Below are 24,522 nucleotides of genomic sequence, written 5' to 3'. Positions count from 1 at the left end.
TTGACATTTTGCATGTTTATGTTATTATTTGAATTGTATTAAATATTTTATTTCTCTGTTTTTTTCTATTTTTATGAATTTCAAATATTTTTTAAATACCAGTATAAAGTATTACCAAAATTTCTTTCTTGAGTGAAATCAATACTGTAATAAATGTTATGGTCACTATTATTGAAACTCTCCAGCCTAACTTAAAGGTGAACAATGGCTACCAGCCCATCTCGGCTTGGATCTCATGGAATCTGGGTTAAGAAAGACTTACAGACAGTAGTTTCCTTGTCTCTACCACTAGATGGCACTAGTGACCAAAAATCTCACATTGGATGCTGGCCTTTGGGGATGACAGAGGGAGCAAGAACACTGACAGCTATAGGCTTCCTGTGCTAGGGTCCCAGGGATGGGAGAAAGGCATTCTGTGTACACACTTTTTCTCTCGGAAAGCACAGAGAATGTGTCATACTTGGAGGCATTAGGAGAAAGCCCTAAACTGCAAATAACTTAATGAGCAGGAAAATAAATGGTTAGCCCAAGGAGTCAGAGAGTTCTTTATGTTACTCATCTCTGAAATTGAGAACTAGATGGTGAAGAGAGAAAAAACAAAAGAAGATCAGAATGCATATTTTAGTTCTTAGATCAAGAAAATGCAAAACCTGTTTCATTAAAATGACAACTATTTTATATTTAACAATATAAAAACTGCTTACAATTACCTGCAAGCTTGAAGCTTGCTTCTCACATATAGTTCTTGAAGATGCTATTCCCTAAAACCATAATAATTACCCTGATTACCTAATCTCTCTTCCTCCCAGGCTTCCACCTCCTCCCACCTCCAGTGTTTTGTAGACTCAATCTTAGAGATTATTCTTGAACCTGGATTCACAGAGTTTGACACTCAGGGTAACTCAGCTAGTGGCAGAAATGGGAAATAAATTCAGATCGTACTGCTACACTCAACTTCCTCACACATTGGGTACCTGGAATTGACTGACAGTATGACCTAAAGCAAACTTGATATAAGCAGTGTTCAGTAGCACATCTCAGAAAGGTCCAATAATCAAAAAGTTTGGAAATTGCCCCTCCACCTGTATAAACATAAGACATGATAAGAAGTCAGAAAAGTAATTGGAGAGCTCATCCTTCTGTACTCAGTGGTTTGATTGGCTAGAGAAGACTGGCCAGACATGTGCACAGATGTGAGTTACTTAGAATTTAATGCGTGCTCCTAGTACCTCCTAAAAGGAATCAAAGCTGTTCCTTTGTTCTTTCCACACCAGTTTGGATGATTTGTTGTTCATATGAAATATTTTTTTATATCCTATTGTGCTTCTTTACTTTCTAAGAACTTTCAGAACTGTTAGGTTTATTGCATTAAATGCTCTAGAAGTATTTACTTTTTACCTTTAAGATGTTCTCATTGAGCCAATAATTTGTTCCAGGAAATAATTTATGAGCATGGGTCTGAAATTTACAGAAGTGATTGCTTTGCTCCAGCATCATCAAAATTTTGTGTAGGATCTCCTCTCACACCACGTTCCTCTAGGTCTCCTCCTCTTCTTCCCTTGATCCCCTTTCTCCAGCTAACTCTCCAGAGAGGCATTACCACAGCAGAACACACACCTACTCTGCCTTATCAGGTGAGGCAAAAAAGAGGTCAAACTGGTGGCTCTGCTCTGTCTCTCTAATAGCATTTTTTTGTTGTTTAATTTTTATTGCAATATAATTGACATATAACATTTTATTAGTTTTATGTTACAAAATAATGATTTGATATATATGTGTGTGTACATATATATACACACACACATGTGTTGTGAAATGACAGGTGTAATTAACACCCATCTCAAGAGTTAACAGATTTTTTTCTTGTGATGAATAACTTTAAAGATTTACTCTCTTAGCAACATTGAAATATACAGTACAGTATTGTAAACTGTCATCACCTTGTTGTACATCACATCCCCAAGACTAGTTTATCTTATAACTGCAAGTGTGTACCTTTTGACCACCTTCACTCATTTCGCTCACCCGCACCCCCCCACCTCTGGCAACCACCAATCTAGTCTCTGTAGTTATGAGTTCAGTTTTCTTTTAGATGCCACATATTAGTGAGGTTATATAGTATTTGTCTTTCTCTGACTTACTTCACTTAGCATAATGCCCTTAAGGTTCATACATGTTGCCACAAATGTCAGGATTTCCTTTTTTATGGATGAATAATATTCTGTTGTGTGTGTGTGTGTGTGTGTGTGTGTGTGTGTATACACACACACACACACACCCCATATTTTATCCATTCATCCATCGATGGACACTTAGCTTGTTTCCACATCTAGGGTACTGTAAATAATGCTGCAGTGAACATAGTGGTGCAGATATCTTTTCAAGATAGTGATTTTATTTCCTTCATATAAATACCTAGGAGTGGAATTGCTGGATCATATAGTAGTTATATTTTTAATTTTTCAGGAACCTCCATACTGTTTTCCATAGTGGCTGCACGAATTTACATTCCACTAGCGAATGCACCCTTTTCTCCACATCCTCACCAACACTTGTTAATTTGTTGTCTCTTTTGATAATAGCCGTTCTAACAGGTGTGCAGTGATATCTCACTGTGGTTTTGATTTGTATTTCCCTGATGATTAATGATGTTGAGCATCTTTTCATTTACCAATTTCATACAATTGGCCATTTGTATGACTTCTTTGGAAAAATCTGTCCATTTTTTAATCAGCTTGTTTCATTTTTTCCTATTGTTGTATGAGTTCTTTATATATTTTGGATATTAACCTCTTATCAGCGAATTTTCACAATCAGTGAAAATTGTGAATATTTTCTCCTGTTATCTAGGTTCTCTTTTCATTTTGTTGATGGTTTACTTTGCTATGCAGAAGGTTTTTAGTTTGATATAGTCCCACTTGTTTACTTTTGCTTTTGTTGCCTTTGTTTTTGGTGTCAAATCCAAAACATTATTGTCAAGACCAATGTCACGGAGCTTGTACCTATGTTTTCTTCTAGAAATTTTATGATTTCAAGTCTAACATTCAAGTCTTAACTCGATTTTGAGTTGATTTTTGTATATGGTGTAAGATAGTGGTCCAGTTTCATTCTTTGGCATGTGGTTGTCCAGTTTTCCCAACACCATTTATTGAAGAGACTGTTCTTTCCCCATTGTGTATTTTTGACTCCTTTGTCATAAATTAATTGACCATGTATGTGTGGGTTTATTTCTGGGTCTCTGTTCTGTTCTGTTGATCTGTGTGTCTGTTTTTATGCCAATATACTGTTTTGATTACTCTCCCTTCCTACTCCAGTTTGAAATCAAGGAGAGTGATTCCCCCAGCTTTGTTCTTCTTTCTCAAGATTGTTTTGGCTATTTGAGGTCTTTTGTGGTTCCCTACAAATTTTATGATTGTTCTGTTTCTGAGAAAAATGCCATTGGAAGTTTGATAGGGATTGTATTGAATCTGTAGTTTGCTTTGGGTAGTATGGACATACAATATTAATTCTTCCAAAACATGAACATGGAATATCTTTCCATTTATTTGTATTTTCTTCATTTTTTCCCCATCAATATCTTATAGTTTTCACCTCCTTGGTGAAACTTATTCCTAGGTATTTTATTCTTTTTGATGCAATTGTAAATGGGATCATTTTCTTAATTTCTCTTTCTGATAGTTGGTTATTCTTAGAAAAGCAATAGTTTTTTTTTTTTTTTTTTTTTTTTTGCGTTACGCGGGCCTCTCACTGTTGTGGCCTCTCCCGTTGCGGAGCACAGGCTCCGGACGCGCGGGCTCAGCGGCCATGGCTCATGGGCCCAGCCGCTCCGCGTCATGTGGGATCCTCCCGGACCGGGGCACGAACCGTGTCCCCTTCATCGGCAGGTGGACTCTCAACCACTGCGCCACCAGGGAAGCCCCAGCAATAGGTTTTTTTATATTGATTTTGTATCCTGCAACTTTACTGAATTCGTTTATTAGTTCTAAAAGTTTTTTGGCGGAGTCTTTAGGATTTTCTCTATGTAATACCATGTCATCTGCAAATAGTGATCATTTTACTTCTTTTCTAATTTCGATGCCTTTTATTTCTCTTTATTGCCTAATTGCTCTGCTTAGGACTTCCAATACTGTGTTGAATAAAATTAGCAAGAGTGGGCATCCTTATCTTCCTCATCTTTGAGGAACCACTTTCAGCTTTTAACCCTTCAATATGATGTTACCCATGGGCTAATTATATGGCCTTTATCATGTTGAGTTATGTTCCCTCTATACCTACTTGTTGAGAGGTTTTTTTAATCATGAATGGATTTTGAATTTTGTGAAATGCTTTTTCTGCATGTATTGAGATGATCATATGGTTTTTATCCTTCATTTTGTTATGATTTATTGCAGATGTTGAACCATCCATTCATCCCTGGAATAACTTCCACATGGTATATGATCCTTTTAATGTGTTGTTGAATTCAGTTTGGTAATATTTTGTTGAGAATTTTTGTATCTATGTTCATCAAGGATATTAGCCTGTAATTTTTTTATCTTGGAGTGTCCTTGTCTGATTATACCAGGGTAATGCTGGCCTCATAAAAGGAGTTTGGGAGAGTTCCTTTTTTCTGTGTTTTGGACTAGGTTGAAAAGGTGTTTAGTGTTATTTCTTCTTTAGTATTTGGTAGAATTCACCAGGGAAGCTATCTGTTTCTATAATTTTGTTTTTTGGGAGGTTTTGATAACTGATTCAATCTCCTTACTAGTAATTGGTCTGTTCAGATTTTCTATTTCTTCATGATTCAGCCATGACAGGTTGTATATTCCTTGGAATTCATGTATTTCTTCTAGGTTGTCCAATTTTTTGGTGTATCATATTCATCATAATCTCACAATCCTTTGTCTTTCTGTGGTATCAGTTGTAATGTCTCCTCTTTGATGTCTAATTTTTTTCAGTTCTTTTTTTCTTGGTGAGTCTTGCTAAAGGTTTCTCTGTTTATATATTTTTTTAAATATCAGCTCTTAGTTTCATTGATCTTTTCTATTATCTTTTTAGCCTCTATTTCATTTATCTCTGCTCTGATCTTTGTTATTGCCCTCCTTGTACTAATTTTGGTCCTAGTTTGTTCTTTTTTCTCTGTTCCTTGAAGTGTAAAGTTAGGTTGTTTACTTGAGAACTTGCCTATTTCCTGATACAGGCACTTATTGCTATGAATTCCCCTCCAGGACTGCTTTTGCAGCATTCTGTAAGTTTTGGTATATTGTATTTCTATTTTTTATTTGTCTCAAGATATTTTTTCATTTCTCTTTTGAGTTCTTCTTTGACCCATTGGTTGTTCAGTAGCATGTTGTTTACTCTCCACATATTTGTGAATTTTCTTGTTTCCTTACTATAACTGATTCTAGTTTCATACCATTTTGCACAGAAAAGATGCTTGATATGATTTCAGTTTTCATAATTTTGTTAATAGTTATTTTGTGGCCTAACATATGATCTATTCTGGAGAATATTCCATGTATACCTGAGCAGAGTGTGTATTCTGCTGATTTTCGGTGGAGTGTTCTGTAAATGTCTGTTAAGTCCATCTGGTCTAACATGTCACTTAAGTCCATTGGTCCATTGTATTGCTGTCTTTTTCTCCCTTTACGTCTACTAATATTTGTTTTATATATTTAGGTGCATCTGTGTTGGATACATAAATATTTATAAATATTATATCATCTTGTTGGATTAACCCCTTTATCATTATATAATGCCCTTCTTTGTCTCTTGTTAGAGTCTTGTCTTAAAGTCTATTTTGTCTTGTATAACTTTCCCAGCTTTCTTTGGTTCCATTTACATGGAATATCTTTCCATCCCTTCACTTTTAGTCTATGTGTTATTACATCTGAAGTGAATCTCTTGTAGACAACATAGTTTGGCCTTAGATAAGTCCTTTCTTATCCATTCAGTCACTCTTTGTTTTTTGATTGGAAAATTTAGTTCATTTACATTTAAAGTTATTGTTGATAAGTATGGACTTACTGCCATTTTATTCATTGATTTCTAGCTATTTTGTAATTCTTCTATTTCTTTCTTCTTCTCTTGCTTCCTTTGTGATTTGATGATTTTTGGTAATGCTGTGCTTAGACTCCTTTTTCTTTATCTTTTCTGTGTCTGTTATGGGTTTTTGCTCTGTGATCACCATGAGGATTATATTTAAATGTAACAGTCTATTTTAAGCTGATAACAGCTTGTTTGAATGCATTTTAAAGCTTTACATTTTTACTCTTCCCACCACACATTTTAAAAGGTGTGACAATTTACATTTTTTTGTCTTGTGTATCCATTAACAAATTATGATAGTTATAGTTTTTTTTACTACTAAAATATAGTGTATTTTACTATAGTTACTTTACTCTTTTAATCTTCATGCTATATCTATAAGTGATTGACCCACCACCATGACAACATTAGATTATTCTGAATTTAACTATACATTTACTTTTGCCAGTGAGATTTATATTTTCATATTTTTTCCTGTTACCAATTAGCACCCTTTTGTTTCACCTTAAGGAACTCCCTTTAACATTTGTTGTAAGGCTGGTCTAGTGGTGATGAGCTCCTTCAACTTTTGCTTATCTGGAAAATTTTATTTCTCCTTAAATTCTGAAGGACAGCTTTTCCAGGTAGAGTATTCCTGGTTGGCAGGTTGTTTTTTTTTTCTTGCAGCACATTGAATATATTGTGCCACCCTCTTCTGGCCTGCCAAGTTTCTACCTAAAAATTTGCTGATAGTCTTATGGGGGTTCCCTTGTACATAACAAGTTGTTTTTCTCTTGCTCCTTTTAAGATTTTCTCCTTTAACTTTTGACAATTTAATTATAATGTCTCTTTGGATTCTTCTTTTTTGGAACTCTGGGATTCCTGGATTTATTTCCAGGTAGTCTGTTTCTTTTCCCAGGTTAGGGAAGTTTTCATCCATTATTTCTTCAAATAAGTTTTCTGCCCCTTTCTCTCTCTCTTCTTCTGACACCCCTATAAATGTGAATATTGATCTGCTTGATGTTGTCCCATAAGTCCTTTAAACTCTATTCACTCTTTCTTATTCTTTTTTCTTTTAGCTGGTCTGATTGAATGAATTCCAATACACTGCTTCTAGTTCCCTGATTCTTTCACGTCATCTAGTCTGCTGTTGAACCCCTTTATTGAATTTTTCAGCTCAGTTATTGTATCCTTCACCTCTGTGGTTTCTGTTTAGTACTTTCTTATATTTTCTTTTTGTTGAAATTCTCACTTTGTTCATGTATTGTTTCCCTGACCTCTGTGAGCATCTTTATGACATTATTTGAGCTCTTTATCAGGTAAAAATTATTTATCTTAATTTCATTAAGGTCTTTTCCTGGGGTTTTATCTAATTCTTTCACTTGGAATATATTCCTCTCTTTCTTCATTTTTTTGACTCTCTATGTTGGTTTCTATGCATTAGATACAATAGCCAGTCTTGAAGGAGTGGCCTCATGTAAGAGATGAACCTTATTATTCAACCCTTCCGTGGCTCTTGGTTGTCTCTCAAACCTTTGTCAATGTCCAGCCTACTTTGTTCTTAGTGGCTCCCAGTAGTTGTGGGTATACCAAGACCTGTCAGTGTCCCAAAGAGAAGGATCTCAGCACCTAGATGCAGGCTGATTGGAAGCTGGACACTCAGGCAGCAACTTTTAAAGTATGCCCGTATACCTCTTTCAGGGGAAGACTGAGAGATGGGCATTCTGTCTGCTCCCTCTGCACTGAGCCCTAGGGGGATAGCAAGTTAAGAACTATTTCTTTGTTTGCTACCATGCAGTTGAGCCCACGAACACAAGCCGTGCTGCTCACCAGAGCCAGATATCAAGGGATGTGTCCTCTGAGCAGCAGCCACAAAAGCTGGAGCACCAGCTGTTTGCACAACCTCCATTCATAGAAACACTGGTGACCCAGGGCAGGGCAAAGGGAGAGCGCAGAGATGGCACCCACTGGCCTCCCCAGTCTCTGGAGAGGATTGCAGTTGGCCCCTAGATGTTGTTAAATTATAAGCCTGACCCTCAGGCTGCAGTTAAGATCTATAAATAGGCCTCTTTCACTTACATACTGGGCATTTCAGTCTGCTGCCTCTGCCCTGTGCCCTGGTGGCATAGCTTAAGATCTGCTACTCTGTTTATTAGAGTCCTGTGGGACCCAGGAACATAAGCCTTGTTGGCCAGCAGAGCCAGGCAATCAAGAGGTATGTCCCCTGGGCAGTAACTGCAAAAGCTGGGGTGCCAGACGTGTGTATAAGCTCCTTTCCAGGAGATACCTGCTAGTGAGGCAGAAGGAGAGCATGAAGATGGTATGGTGCCCACTAGCCTCCCTGGTCTTTGGAGAGGATTACAGTTGGCATCTAGATGTGTACTAAATTAAAAGCCTGCCCCCTCAGGCCAAAGCTTTTAAGATAAGCAAATAGGCTTCTTTAATGAAAAGACTGGGCATTTTAGTCTGCTGCCTCTGTACTGGGCCCTGGGGGTATGTCCATGGTAAGTCCGTGAGAGCCCATTAAGAACTATCTCTTAGTTCACTACAGCCTTATGGGTCTCTTGGACCCAAACCCCACTGGCTTTCAGAGCTAGATGTTATGGAGGCCCATCTCTCAGGTGGAAGTCTTAAAAGTTGGGGTGCTAGATGTAGGGTCCAAGCCCTTTGCTCCTCAGGGAGAATCCAGGAGTTGTGAGTTCCCTCCTCATTGCGTGTCGCCCTGCTGGGAGTGGGTTTTATAGCAAGGTTGTGATCAGCCTCTCATACCCATTTCAGTGTGTCTTCTTGTTCACTCGATGCGTAGGAGTCGCTCAGCTAGTTTCTGGATTTCTTTCAGAGGGATTGTTGTTCAATTTGTAGCTGTAGATTCAGTGTGTCAGTGAAACGAGGTGAGTGGAGGAGGCTGCTTTGTTGCCGTCTCAAACCAGAACTCTCCAATAGAGTTTTATAGGTAATTATTCAGAGTTTGTCTATTTTGGGGATCTGAAACACAGTAAATAGCATCCCCAGATGCTTTGAGGTATAGCCCTACGCCCTCCTTCCCAGCCCTGACCTAACAGTCTGCTTCTTTGTGGTTCTAGAAAAATAACTGTGTGCTGCCTGAGGATCTGAAAAACTTTTACCTGATGACCAATGGCTTCCACATGACATGGAATGTGAAGCTGGATGGTGAGTCAGCCTCCTTGCTGTAGAGGAACATTTCCCTGGCTGAGAGGTTAGATGAGACAACTCTGAGGGCCTTTACAACTTATGAGTCTGAATCTGGACAGTTTTTGTGGGTTCTTCTAAAGTGCAGTGTCCAGAAGCTGTGATTATCTCCCAAAGCTAACACATGCCATCATTGCATCACCCACTGCCTCCCCAGCCCCCGTGCCAGGGTCTACCCAGTACTTAACTGGAAGCTCAATTTAGAGGCTTCTTGTTGGCATGAGGTGGAGGGAAAGATTAGTCACTACACAAAAATCCTGAGCCACCTCGAACTTAAATCCTCTGAGGATTCCACCTTGGAGCAGTCTCCTCAGGATGAGCTGCAGTGACAGCCTCTGGTGGTCATAAGAGTGGGGGGCTCCTTCCTTCATTCCCAGCATGGTGGAGACCTCAGGGCTCCGAGGTCTGGACCTCTGACCCTCAGACCAGAGCCTTTCCTTCTCTGCCTCACATCTCCTCAGCCTGAGTCATCAACCGCCTTAGTTCACAGGCTATCATCCTTGGTATTAAATACATCCAGGATAAACATTTCTATCGTGAATGTGGGAAATCACACCTTGGTACATGTCAGACATTCAGGTACTATGCAGGCATGAAAGTCAGTGCTGCACATTTAGGTGAAGACTCTAGTAACATTCCATAGACTAGGAAATCCAGATCTAGCCCCTGGAGTCCAGCTCATTCCTGACAGAGACTGCCCTGTCCTCAAGAGGACTTTATTATCTCCAAACTGCAACCACATCCCCAGATCTACTTTGGTCCTTGGGAATCAGCCTATACCTCTCCTTGCTGCCACTAAGAGTGCAGTCACTTCTGTGACACAGCAAATCTGCAGAACTGACTCCTCCCCTTCATTGCTGCTACCTCCTAGGTTCCCTTGTTTTGGTGACCCCAAACCTTCCTGTTTTTCTCGCAGCTGACCAGGGGCATATTTCATAGCTTACTACTAAGCATTTAACATGAACTTTTAGCTTAGAATAATTTCCTCCGATGGTCTAGAAACCATTGTTGTCACCAATATCAGAAACCCTCATGGCCATGGCCTTTGGAGTCTGGAGCAACAGAGAGAGTGGACAGAGGCTAGAGTGACTGTCACGTTTTCCCTTGCCCACATCATGGAGACAGGCTAGCCCCTTCAGAAGCCTGCATCAGAAAAGAAACATTTCATGAAGGTTTTATGAATGAGTCCCTATTCATTATTAATACTTTTTTTAATGTAATCCTCCCAACCCATCTTCTTATCCTTATCCCCATTGCTGTACCCATTCTTTACTGGATGGCTAAAATCATTATCAGAAAAGCCAGCAAAGGCAGCTTCCAATGTTTACCTCCTTAGTGGTCTTTTCTTGGACATTCCATGGTCTGTACACCAGCTGTTTTATTGCCTTAAGTTATTCCAGTTTTTTAGCAGTCATATGTCCAAGTCTTTATGTGCCATCCCATGTCCAGCACCCTATATTATAAGGATTCTGTATGATAGATAAGGAAAATACATAGTCTGCCTATTTCTTGTTTATACCTGAATTACAGAAGACTGAACCAAGCAAGAAGCCTTTCAAGACAGTTTGCTCCATTGAGTAAGAAAAAATGATAAGTAGAGGGGGAGATAGTTTCCATAGTGAAAGCTTATGACAAGAAGGGTAGAAGCAGTCAGTTATATAATCAAAGCTGTTACTCCTTTGGAAAGTATAACCCTTCATTCAAGGGATGGCGGGAGCAAAAACATTTTTTAAGTCCTTTGCTCTTCAAACTAGGGCCCCTACCCTAGAATTCCCAGTTCTTTTTGAGAATCTCCTTTTAAAATTTCCTTTGGTGCTCCACCCTAACACATGCAGTGGGGACTCTTCACTCATGGCCCCAGCTGTTTGCTTTTTTTTTTTTTTTGCATAAAAGGCTGGTGCTTTGGAGCATGTAGTGCATTGATTCTCTCCTTTCCACTTTCCATTCAATTCCTCAACCCTGGAATCAAATAATAGCTGGGCTTAAGTTAGTCAAGCAGAAGCCCTTCTGATGACCATGGTAACTAGCTTATTACTCCATGTAATTCTTTTTGTTAACATTCCCATAGAACATACCATTCCATTGGGCAGCATGGCAATTAACAGCATCTCAAAACTGACTCAACTCAACCAGTCTTCCCTGTACTCACTTCCTAACGCACCAACTCTTGCAGACCTGGAGGACGATACACAAGAAGGTAACTGGAGGGACTTCTGCTTTGAGTTAGAGATCAGCCTGCTTGTTTCCATTTTATAATGTTGAAAATAATAGGAAGAAATTGTGGCATTGTTACATGTTCCCCTAAACCCAACCCTTCCCATTTATGGCTTCTCTGAACCATGGGAGTAAGGTTAAAAAAAAAAAACAAAAAAAAAACAGCCTGTATCAAAAAAGGAAGTTTTCATGAAGAAAATGCCAGGGTTGGGATCTTTGTTTCCAGCACCCACTTCAGTCCCTGGCACATAGTAGGCAGTTAATGAATACCTGGTAAGTGAATGAATGTTACAGATTAAACTTCACTCCACATTTCAGTATTGAGAGGTTTCAGGGACAGTGACAGTCTAAATGCAGCTCCCTTCCTCCCTTCAGGCTCTTTGCCACTTCTGATTGAAATGGCTTATAATTCAAATGGCTGCTAAAGCTATGATCAACTATGTATAAGTGAGGACTTCAGTCAGAACTGTGTTTGGCTGCGTATAACAGACCCCCATTACAATGTTTAAATAGTTTATTTTTCTCATAATAAGAAATCTGGAACTAGGCTGGTGTAGCTGCTTGAGAAACTCAATGATAAAGTCTCCCTCTGGATTCCTGGCGCACCAGCCTTTGTGTTTGTTTGGTTTTCATCCTCATGTTTGAAGAATGTGGGCTCTACCTCCAAGCTTCAAGTCTATGTTCCAGGCAGGAAAAAGAAGAGTAAAGGGCAAAATAACTGTCTCTTGGCAGAATAGTTTCCTTTTTGTCAGAAAAATAATAGTTTTTCCAGAAGCCTCTCCCAATAACCATTCGCCAGAATAGAGTCAAAAAGGTTACCCATAGTGCAAGTGAATTTGAGGAGATAAGTATTTTTAGCTGTGTAGTATTGCCTCATCAAACAGAACTGGAGTTTTAAAAAGGGAGAATGAATATTCAGTAGGCAACTAGTGTCTCCAATACTAATGCCTTGGAGTGCATTGAAATTCTGACAGAGAGAACTGATGCAAGGCTTTCTCCTTCAACTGGACAAGCAGCTGCACAATAGGAGGAGGAGTCCAAGAGCTGAGCCTGGAAAGTGTTGGGCCCTGGGAAGAGTTTATCACTTAGAAATGTGTGGAATCCTCAAGGATGGGGAAAAGGTCACATTTGCTTCATATGTGTATACTGGAGCTCTCTAACCCCTAAAAGGCAAAGGAGTTGTTAAATAAGTAGAATGGGTGTACCCTGCTTTTGAAGCTAGTAGATAAAGGTAGACTAGATGATAGGATTTCAAGGGACCTCAGCAAAGGACAGGTAGGGGTAGAGACCACACTGTCCTACATACTGATGGGGATAAAAACCACGTGGGCTTCTGGCACCTTCTGAGTTCATGCTTTTTAGGATAGTCCAACAATTAGACCTAAGTTTCATTAACTTAAGTAGAAAAATGCTGACTTTTCTCAGGGGACTCAGCAGTTAGAAAGAGGACAATCAGGAAGCAATATCAGAATACACAACCAGAGAAATAACACTGCTAGAGGACACAGATGAAAACCTAAATAAAAACAAGAACACTTAAGGGCATTTAAGACAGCACAAAGACTTCTTATAGAAAAAAAGTAAAAATTCTTGATTAAACAACTGACTAGATGAATTGAAGACAAGTATAAATATTGAGACCTGAGTTAGTAGCCTGAAAAAGCAAGTGCAAGAAATATCTAAAAGGACAGATAAATAAATTTTAAAAGGAGAAATGAGTGAAAAGGTGGAGGGTGAGAGAAATAGAAAATACATCCAGGTGACCTTCCATTGGAATTATAGATGCTCAAAAAGAGAAAAAAAGCTGGAAAGGGAATAATAAATAAACAGTAATAAACAAAAACTTTTATTCAATCTGCAGATAGAAAGGGCTCTCCTAGACTCAAATTGAATTCAGGAGAAAACAGACACCTAGGCATTACATGATGCAGAAAAAAATCACAAGCTTCTAGGCAAAAAAATTACTTGTGAAGAGAGAGTAATCAGACTGACATCAGACTTCTCACCTGCAACAGTGGAAACTAGAAGGCAGTAAAAAAACATAAACGGGTTACTGAGAGAAAAAGTGAAAATCAAGAGTCCTATATATACAGATGAAACATACCTCTCAGGTTATTAGAAGAATATTAAAGGATGTGTAAAACTTTAAGAACATAAATACTCCAACCAAAAGACAGATGAAACGGAATGGAGATCTCAAGATGCAGATATATAAAGAGGAAAGGAAACAAGAGATTAGTGAACCTCCTATGAAAGAGAAAGACTTAATTAAATCTTAATATCCAGGAATGTATACAACTTTTACATAAGAACTCTTGGAAAAAAGGGGACATATTTCCCCCTGGAAATATTCATATATTGAAGTCCTAACCTCACTCCCTCAGACTGTGACCTTATTTGGAAATAGGGACATTATAGAAGTAAGTAGGTAAGGTGAGGTCATACTGGAGTTGGGTGGAGCCCTAATCCAATATGACTGACAACCTTTTAAAAGGGGAAATTTGGAGATACAGATATAAAAGAAAGCCATGTGAAGATGAAGACAGAGATGGGGTGGTACTTCTACATACCAAGGAAAGCTAAAAGTTGCAAGCAAACCACCAGGAGCTAGGGGAGAGGCATAGAACAGATTCTTCTCCACAGCCCTCAAAAGGAACCAACCTTGACCTTGGATCTGTGGCCTCCAGAAGCGTGAGATAACAAATTTCTGCTATTCAAGCCATTCAGTTTGTGGTACTTTGCTACAGTAGCCCTAGCAACTGATACAAGGAATGTTCCAGAGAGTCCTTTTAAAAGAAAATGTAGGACAAAGAGGAAAGGAAGTAGAAAGTGGAAGCCGTCATCCTACTCTAGGAAAGAAATAGTATGCCTTGTTGGGGGAAACAGAGTGTCTTGGTTTTCTATTCATGTATAACAGATTACCAAAAATTTAATGGCTTGAAACACTACAAATTTATTATCTAACAGTTTTCATGAGTCAAAAATTCAGCTACAGATTAGTAGAGTCTTCTGCTTAGGATCTTATCAGGCTAGAAACAAGGTGTCAGCTGGTGCTGTGATCTCATCTAAGGCATAGGGGCCTCTTCCAAGCTCACTGGTGGTTGACCTTATTCAGTTTCTTGCAGTTGTGGGACTAAGTCCTTGTTTTCTTGTTGCCTGTTGGCCAGGGCTCACTCTTGGCTCGTTTAGGCTGCCCTCAGATTCTAGCCACAAGACCCTCTCACAATATGGCCACTTGCTTCTCAGCCAGCAGGAATATTTCTCTCCAGTCTGCTACAACAGAGTCTCATAATGTTACCTAATCAAGGGAATGACTACTCCATCATATTATAGGTCCTGACCACACTCAGGGGAGGAAGTTGTACAGGTGTGTATACACACAAGCATGAATCTTGGAGGCCATCTTAGAATTCTGCATACCACATTTGGTTAGAGAAACAGTGGCATATTGTTTTCAAGTAAGGGTAGAATCATATGGATCCAGTCATGCAAATACATAAAAAAAGGAAGATAGGGCTTCCCTGGTGGCGCAGTGGTTGAGGGTCCGCCTGCCAATGCAGGGACGCGGGTTCATGCCCTGGTCCGGGAGGATCCCACATGCCGCGGAGCGGCTGGGCCCGTGAGCCATGGCCGCTGAGCCTGTGTGTATGGAGCCTGTGCTCCGCAACGGCAGAGGCCACAGCAGTGAGAGGCCCGCGTACAGCAAAAAAAAAAAAAAAAGGAAGATAACCATTAAAGGAATAAAAAATTACTTTAGAATCTCTAACCTAATAAAGGAATGTTGAATCACATGAGTAAAAATAAGAAAAAGGGAAAAGAAACAACATTATAAAATAAGCAACAAAACATTAAGAGGAATAAAATAAAACAGATAAATCATTATGTTAAGTGTGCTGGGATTGAATTTCCCTTTTGAAAAGCAGAAACTATCAGATTGATATAAAAAGCAAAGCTCATCTATATGTTATTTTCAGAAGCATACTTAAACTGATGAAGAGGCCTCCTGGTAATGGCAGATAGGTAATTCAGAGCAGTCTTCCTGCTGAAGACAACTGAAAAGTCAGGGAACATATAAAAATCATCAAATAAGAGCTAATAAGATGATGAGATAGCACCAGATCAACATCCAGAAGAAGACAGAAATCCAGGGAAGAGGCTCAATGTTTAGGGTTGCTTTTGCCTAGGATACGTTGTCATTTTCAAAAGAGGCAATGAGGCTACTCAAAAGCTGAGAATTTGACCCATATGTGAGACTAGAAGAATAAAATGGAGTCTAGAACCTACAAAAGATGGCACCCATAAAAACTACCCTACCCTTTTGGTTAGCACCATGAGGAGCTATATACTCTAGGAGATAGAATGAACCAGAAATAACCACTGTTCACATGGACCGAAGCCCAAGTATAAGTCACCTGTGCATCCCAGAAAATGTTAAATCCCAAAATTGGACTAATTTGATTCCAGATTACTAATCTCCCCAGGGGCCTGGCAGAAAAAAACAGAAATTCACTCCAGAGAAATGTACTAAAATTGACTGTTTATGGTTGCACAGCTCTAAATATACTAAAAACCATTAAATTGTACACTTTAAGTGAATGGTATGGTAGGTGAATTATTTCTCAGTATAAACCTCATATAAAATAAAATTCTTCCCTAGAGGAAGAAAACATTATCCTAGACCTCATTGTTTTTATAAATAATTTTTCAAAAATAATCCTACTTAAAAAGAACCAGGCACATGAAGAAACACAACACCATGAACAAGAACCAGCACAAATAACAGGTAACAGAAAGATATCCACTGTTATTCCTGAGGGTGAAATTATTAGGCACAGACTGTAGGACAGTGTGCTAATGTGCACATGGAGATAAAACCAAACTAAAAATTCAGTGAAGAACTAATAACAGTGACATTGTAGATTTGACCTTATGATTCTGGCCATATGGCATACTACCTTTTACCAGATCAGGACTTGTGCAGATAATACTCTAAACTCTGGGGAAACTTTTAAAATAATTACCTAAAAGGACTGGAGAGTAACCAAAAATAAGCAGAAACTGGAGTGGCATCTACAAATGGCACAAGGGAACCACACTGAATGATTTTCCTATTTTTATAACTTTTCACCTGAGGGCAGACCCCAGTCAGCATCAGTCAAGGCTGCTAAAACTTGGTGGGAGCCTACAGTCTGGACTTCTTATTTCATCCAAGATGGAATAGTAGAGGCCAGATTTATCTTCCCACCTGGAACAACAAAAAAACCAAAAACAGACAAAATATATAAAACAATGGATGTTGTCAAGATACTGACCATCAGACAGGGAAGAATGATGAGCTCTGAATGATGGGAAGCAAATGAGGTGAACCCTAGCTTATTATCTGAAAGTTTCCAGTCGACAGCATAGAGAAGGGAACCCAAGGAGAACCTGTTGTACCTGTTGAGAAGACATAACTAAGAGCCCAGCTGGATGAAGACAGGCAGAGTTCATAGGACTGAGTAACAGAGAGGATATGAGCTGCATAGAGAGAGAACTGCAGAGATCTGCAGAGTGTCCTCAAGTATTCAGGAAAGAACTGATAAGCACACACATGTGAAGATACTACCCAAGGCCAGGGACAAAAGCACCCAAGAAGATTAGAGGGAACAATGCCTGGTACTCACACTGAACCAGGAATAGTGTCCGTTCCTACCTTCCAGGTTGAAACACCTCATGGCTTACATAGAATTAGGTAGAGTACTCAGAAGGGTCCTGCCTCAGTAATGGGGAAAAAATTAGCCCTAGGTTAAATGCTGCCTTGGGTTCTGCCTGTCAAATACTAAGCACAAGACCTGAAAGTATCTGTTTTCAAGTAATTTAACTGTGTCACAGAACAAAGTTCAACAATATTTATAGAAATATAAAAATAGCAAGCACTCAACAATGCAAAATTAACAATTTCTGGCATCCAATCAAAGATTACCAGGTATGCAAAAAAGCAGGAAAAAAATGACCATAATGAGGAGAAAAATTAATTGAAACCAATCCAGAATTGAGATACAGTTTAGAATTAGCAGATACAGACTTTAAAAGTCATTACTATATTCTGTATGTCCAAAAACTTAGTACAGACATGGAAGATAGGAAAAAACAAATCCAAACTTAACTTTTAGAGATGAAACTAGTTTCTGAGATGAAAAATACACTGGATGGGACTAACAATAGTTTAGATATTGCCAAAGAAAAGACTGGAGAACTTAAAGACGTAACAATAGACAATCCAAAATAACACAGAAAGAAAATAAAAAATTATTTTAATCAAAATATCATCAGTGAACTGAGGGACAACAAATGGTATAATGTATGTATAATTGGAGTCCCTGAAAAGTGGGGGATGGACCAGGAAATACTATTTGAAGAAATAGTGGCTCAAAACTGTACCAGTTACTTGGAAACTTAAACCATATCTAAGAAGCTTAACAAGCCAGGAACAAGAAACATGAAGAAACAATACTAGGAAACATAATCAAATTGCTCAAAATCAGGGATAAAGAGAAAATCTTAAAAGCAGTCAGTGGAAAAAGACAATTCCATACAAAGGAGCAAAGATAAGGATAATAGCATATTTCTCATTGGAAACAATTCAATCAAGATAAAATACTCAGGGAAGGGGGAGGGATAAATGGGGAGATTGGGATTGACATATATATACTACTATATATCAAATAGATAACTAATAAGGACCTACTGTATAGCACAGGAAACTACTCAATACTCTGTAATAACCTATATAGGAAAAGAATCTAAAAAAGAGTGGATATATGTATAACTGATTCACTTTGCTGTACACCTGAAACTAACACAACATTGTAAATCAACTATCCTCCAATAAAAAGAAAGAAACAATCAGAGGAAAATCATGCTGTTAGACCGGAATAAAAAATAAATACATTAAAAATTTAAAAATAAAATATTCTTTAAGCAAATTCATTTGATTAAAAAAAACTTAAAATACTCAAAGGAAAAAATTGTCAACCTAGAATTCTATACCCCATGAAAATATCTTTCAAAAACAAAGGCCTTTTCAAAAAGCAGTCTGGCAATGTCCATTCTATAATACTTCAGGGTGTCTAGCCATATAACAAAAGCACCAGAACAAAGGGACAGGTACAGAGATGATTACTGTAGCATTTGTAGCAGAATAATATTGGCCCCCTCTCAATAGGTGGCTCACAGGATAAATTAGGGTGCATCCACTCCCACAGACTGTCAGGCAGCCCTTAAAAAAAATGCATTAGAGTTACAACCCTTAGAGGGCTTTCCACATTGTATTATTGTATAGAAAGTAAGATTCAGGTAACATGTGTGATATCCCATTTTTATATAGTAAATGATCTCACAAAATTTAAATGTATACCTATATGTCTGCCTAGGACCATATGAGATGAAGAATATGAAGGTATAACCGCCAGGGGAGGGTAAAACCATATTAAAGAAAGAAACAAAAAAAAAACACAAAAAGTCTTCTTATTTAGAAATGTAAATATTTATGCATTTATGTAAAATTATATGTATGGATATATGTGTAAATCAAAAATATTATTTTTATATACTCTGTTTTATCCAATCTCTCCTAGGTTTGTTAAACACTTTCTACCCTAGTCACTAATGCTAATCATTATTGCATAATTGATGTAATGAAAGAAGCAGGAGAGAAGGTTTCTGATGGTTGCATTTCTAAGAATTTATCTTTTTTTCTGTTACATCATGGTATTTCGTTTCTAGGTAGGTATTTCTAACAGAGCCAGACTTAGCATTAATTATAATGTTATAATTATAATAGAAATAAACATAGCATGCCACGAATATACATTTTACACAGAGGAAAAAGGATTCTAATCAAAAGATCATGAAGTGCTATAAACGAGGGGAAACCATGTATCTGGGGAAAAAGAAAAAAGTTGTTCAGGTTACTCTAACTTATGTAGTCCCACTCCCAAGAAGTTCAGTTTGCTGTCCTCATGCCCCCTTCCCCAGATTCCATGACACTCTGTTGGTGGTAGGGGAGCCCAGACAGAGGCTTAGACCATGAATAAGACCCAGGACATTTAGAGTATAGAATACATTTGGTCCACATTTGAAAATAATAGTTAAGAATATGTTTGAGATAAGGCTTTTTTTCCCTCTGTTTTTTTTCATCCAAGCAAAGCTGGATGAATAAGTATGTTTGAGCTGAGTGTGTTTGAACATTACCATTAACTTCTGGGTTTGCAGCTAGTGAGAACCAGCCAGAGAAGCCTCACTTTGATTCTCGCAGTGTAATATTTGAGCTGGATCCTTGCAACGGAAATGGGAAGGTTTGCCTTGTCTACAAAAGAGGGAAACCAGGTAAGAATCATGGCAGGCATGGTCCTGTAGCTTGGGAATGGCCTTGGCTGACCTTGCTCTCCAGCCATCACACAAAAGGCATGTTCTTCCCTGACCTCCTGAGGTGCTGCTGGGTCTCTTGTAGATGCCAAGACCCAGAAAACCCCTTGGTCCTCTCCGAGCATCCCCCTCCAGGCCAATTACTAGAGTCTTTTTAAGCTATTGTCATTTGTGTCACTTGTGAGTTACTGCAAAATAATAAGATTAGGATAATAAGTGAATAAATGCTAAAAGAAATAGTCATTCTGTTTATAACTCCTCCAGCAGGCTCATGCATTAGAAAAGCATCCAGGAAAAACACTGTCTTTCTTTTACACGTATTTATGTAGGCCAATTAACAGCAATAAAAATCTGAATTACTAGACCTCAAACTAAGATCCCAGATGGGAAATCAAGAGAAGAAGGCTCTGGCTTCTTGAGCAGTGGGCACCACCTGGCCCCCTAACAGCAGTTCAGTCCCTAGGAACTACAGAGTTGGACAATGTCCAGCCCTCTTCAAGTAGCTTTCTGCCTGCAAAGGGTGAGAAGACACACCAGGGTTTACCTCTGGGGGAAAGGAGAGGTCATCTCCAGCTGGAGGAGTCTTTGTGAAGTAGCCTTTGAGCTGCATCTTTTTTTTAAAAAAAAAAATTTATTTATTTATCTATTTGGTTGCACCGGGTCTTAGTTGCAGCATGTGGGGCCACAACTAAAGAGCTCGTGTGCCACAACTAAGGAGCCAGTGAGCCGCAACTAATGAGCTGCATCTTGAAGTATAGGTCTGAATGAGATATGGGGGGTGTGGGGTGTGGGGCAAAAGGGGGCATCCAAGCAAAGGGATATGGGTAAAAGCTATGCCATGAGAGAATGCACATGATTTGGGGGGAATGACAATTCCAGTTCATTGGCCACGTGGTTCATCTTGTGGATGAGGAGGAGATGACACCAGAAGCCCTGTGATTCCCTTTCATGTGGAGTTTTGAAAGCCAGGTGAAGGGGTTTGGATGTTACGTGGAAGTAGGTGGGGAGTCAAGGTTATTTAGCAGAAGTATGGCAGGATTCAAATGAAAATGTGACCACAAGCAGAAATGGAAGTGGAAGGTACTGGAGGATGGAGGCCACTTAGGGAGACGTTACAGCCATTAGACAGGAGATGAAATAGGAGAGGCCTAGGAGATGAACTAGGAGTACTAAGAATGGACGGTCAGAAGCAAGCGTGAGGCAGGAGCTGGTACAATAGTGCCTGCCTCAGCTCAACCAGCACATCACACAGCTGCACAGGCAGGAGTCTCAGGAGAGGAAGCTGGTCTGGGCTCCTCCATGGTGGTTTCTCACAGCACTTCTAATTCCTGACAGACCTCCTGAGAAAGCCAGAACTGTTCAGACAGAGTGCCTCTCCATCAGGAAGCCTGAGACCACAGTATGTACCTATTGGGGGAGGGGGAGTGTTGAGTCCGCACAAGAAAGGAGTGCTGCTTAGATAGCCTGAATGCACAGATGGCCAAAGCCCAGCAGATAGATCAGTCGACTGACTGATCAAGAATTTGTAAAAGAATATAAAGAAGCCAGTAACAGTGGCCACTGGAGAACAGAACTGGGAGGTTGAAGGGAAAAAAGGGAACTTTTACTTATAGTTTACATTCCTTCTACTATTGAAATTTGTTTTAACCATGAGTAGATGTTGACTTTATAGATAAAAGGAAAGAAGTGTTAAACCATCCCTTCCTTTATGTCCTTTGTCTGCTATTTCAGCATTAGCACAGGACACTGAGATCTGGTTCCTGGACAGAGCATTATACTGGCATTTTCTCACAGATACCTTTACTGCCTATTATCGCCTGCTTATCACCCACCTGGGCCTGCCCCAGTGGCAGTATGCTTTCACCAGCTATGGCATTAGCCCACAGGCCAAGGTAAGGGGGGACCACCTGTCATCTCAAACTAGAATGTATCAGAATCTTCTGAGGAAATGCTTAAATTGCAGATTCCCAGCTTCCTCATCTGATGCAGGAGATCTGGGGTTGAGCCCAGGAGCTTGTATGTTCAATAAGCAAGGCAGGTGCTTCCAATTTAGGTGGACAACCTCACTTTATACTAATCTAGTTAAATGGGTCCCAAACTTGGCTGAGCCTCAGAATCACCTGGGGAGTTTTTAACTTCTAATGAAAAGGGGTTGGTGGTGGGGGGAGATTAGGTTTGACCATTCATTTTGGATAGGCAGTACATGCATACAGGAACAGTGAAAAATCAGTCTGTTATTCACTGGTTCTCCAGCTTCCCCATCCACTTCCCCACAGGGAGCCCCTGTTAGTTTCTCTTGTGCCCTCACTGAGATACTTTATTGGATAGAAAGCATGCATGCATGCATACAGTTTTTGGTTCCTTTTCTCTAAATCACAAGTGCGATATACTATTCACATTGTTCTGCACCTTCTTTTCACTTAACTCCATGTTGAAGCTCATTCCCTATCAATATATAGAGAGAGCTGTCTTTTTCAATGATACAGAGTATTTCAAAGTATGGCTGTGCCTCATTTATATTATAGATCCAGACACCATTTTAAACATACAGATGTCAGGTAATGCTGATATACTGCCTGGTTTGAGAACACCAGGTGTGTCTAGAAGAACTTTTGACTGGGTGGCAAAAAATGAGGGACTCGATGAATGTATTCATCAAGTGGACCTCACTTTCCTCAAATGTCACATGACAGTGACATACATCCAGGCAACATAGTGGGTGGTTGTGATCAATGAAAATAAATGTAGATGCCCTTTGCCCTCAGCTGCCCAGAAAGCCTGTAGGGAAGAGAGCAGGCAACTTCCCCCAGTAGAGGAAAGCATCCTTCCCTGTGGGAAGGATGCTACCAAGTCCACCTGATGGGCAGTGGCTGGTTTGGAGGCAGAACAATTAGGACACTGTACCCTGATGATTTGGGATCTAGCATACCAGGCTCAGTGCATACTAGGTTAGAAGGAAGTGCATTTACTCAGATTCTTAGTCCTCATGTTTAAAGGTTATGAGACCCCATAAAGCAATGTGTGTCTTCCCTTTTACCTAAAGGAAGTGCTAATAGATTTTAGAGGCAGTTTTTCCTAAAGTCTTTTACTCTGCCTCATCTCCCCAGCTCTCTACCCCTGTATCTCCCCTGAAGAGCGTAAACACATACTCCTCTCCTTTGAATTGTGACCCTCTCTCCTAATTCTGCCTTACAGCAATGGTTCAACATGTATAAACCCATCACCTACAACACAAACCTACTCACGGAAGAGACCGACTCCTTTGTGAACAAGCTGGATCCCAGCAAAGTGTTCAAGAGCAAGAACAAGACCTTAATCCCCAAAAAGAAAGGGTCTGTTCAGCCTGCAGGTGGCCAGAAAGGGCCTGCAGGTCCTCTTTCCACCTCTAAATCCTCCTCTGGCTCTGGAAACCCTGTCCGAAAATGAGCGCCCCACCTCCAGCTCCCTGCCAGCCCCACAGCGATGATTTCCATGCACGGATGCCCCAGGCGTGGCCCAAGCCTCAGATTCTGTGTGTGGAACCATAGTCCCCTCCCCGTCTGAGTGACAAAATCCTAGGCCTTTTTTACTGCCATTGGCTTGAGCCAGGACTTGGAAAAGCATACTCAGGTCTCCCCAAGAATCCTTCCCTCATACCCCTTACAGCAGGTTGTACCACCTACTGATTCTGGAAGCTGTGGAGAATGTAAGGTGCTGTGTAAGTGACTAAGAAGATCTGTTAAGAGCTTTCTTCTCTTTCTACTCCAACCCCCTACCCCCTCAGCAGTAATTAGAGAAGTCCCCCATAGAAACCACTGGTTTTGACCTATGAAGCATTACAACTATGCTGCTCAATTGGTAGCCACTTTTTAAAGCAGCTAAATTTAAGCCATGTTAAAAATTCAGTTCCTCAGTTATATTAGCCACAATGGGAGTATTCATATGGCTAGTGGATTCTGTATTAGCACAGAGATGATCAAACAAACATTTCTATCATCACAGAAAGTTCTATTGGGCAGCACCGCATTAGAATACTTTTGCATTATCCTTCCTCAGGTCAGTTAATTTTGTTAGAGAATATTGATACCTTAATTTGATGGGTTATAATGTTCCATGAAAAACCTTGAATATACATTTTTATGTTCTTTATATCCTTCACCACAAAGATCTTGCGTTGCTCATTTTCAGTTTCCTGTAGTTTCTCATCTTCATCGGTTTCCTATAAAGCTTCTTTTTTCCAGTTTTGTGATGTGATATTTGCACATTTGCCAAAATTATCTTTTTCACTTGTTTTTAAAAGAAGAGGTGATTCTGCTGTGCCATTAAAACCAAAACAAAATAAATCTCCCAAGCATTGCTTTGCCAGGACTCTTCATGCAGAGTTTTGATGAGATCAGTCACTGTTGACAAGAGCCTCCACCTGCTCTACCTACTCACAATTGCTTAACAATTCATTGGGTAGCAGAAAAGAATAGAGAGGAACCAAGTTGTCAAGGATAATAGCTGAGGTTTAGTCTTCCAGAAGCATTTTTCTGCCAAAACTCATCAAAGAGAGAACCAGCAGTGACAGATAAGAGATTCCAGCATTTGGCTGCTTCCCCAAGTCAGGGTTAGAAGGGGATTGAGAAGTTGTGTCATCTTCCACTGTGGCAGGTATCCTTCCTCTAGAGATCATGGAGCCCCTGAATTATTTCTTAAGTCCTGGTC

General features: G+C 39.6%; 1 protein-coding gene across 4 annotated transcripts in view; it reads left to right on the top strand.

Annotated features, from left to right (window-relative positions):
* TPGS2 (tubulin polyglutamylase complex subunit 2) overlaps positions 1-24,183 on the top strand; it is a 54,990-nt gene extending 30,807 nt beyond the window's left edge. The window contains exons 3-7 of one of the 4 annotated variants that reach the window (XM_027127791.1): positions 9,090-9,177; positions 11,285-11,413; positions 19,684-19,797; positions 21,568-21,728; positions 23,032-23,430. In XM_027127791.1, coding sequence (XP_026983592.1) covers positions 9,090-9,177; positions 11,285-11,413; positions 19,684-19,797; positions 21,568-21,728; positions 23,032-23,262 — 723 coding nt within the window. In that variant the 3' untranslated portion in view covers positions 23,263-23,430. Of the gene's footprint in view, positions 1-9,089; positions 9,178-11,284; positions 11,414-19,046; positions 19,183-19,683; positions 19,798-21,171; positions 21,538-21,567; positions 21,729-23,031 lie in introns of those variants that run through there. The other 3 variants (XM_027127790.1, XM_027127792.1, XM_027127793.1) reach the window with 3 other exon arrangements.
* Positions 24,184-24,522: the final 339 nt, after the last annotated feature.

The sequence above is a fragment of the Aethalodelphis obliquidens genome, unplaced genomic scaffold, assembly GCF_003676395.1.
Source record: "Aethalodelphis obliquidens isolate GAN/ISIS:26980383/991018 unplaced genomic scaffold, ASM367639v1 scaffold32, whole genome shotgun sequence".
Classification (NCBI taxonomy): Eukaryota; Metazoa; Chordata; class Mammalia; order Artiodactyla; family Delphinidae; genus Aethalodelphis; species Aethalodelphis obliquidens.
Note: the sequence above shows the minus strand (reverse complement) of the source record. Positions and strands in the feature narration are given on the sequence as shown.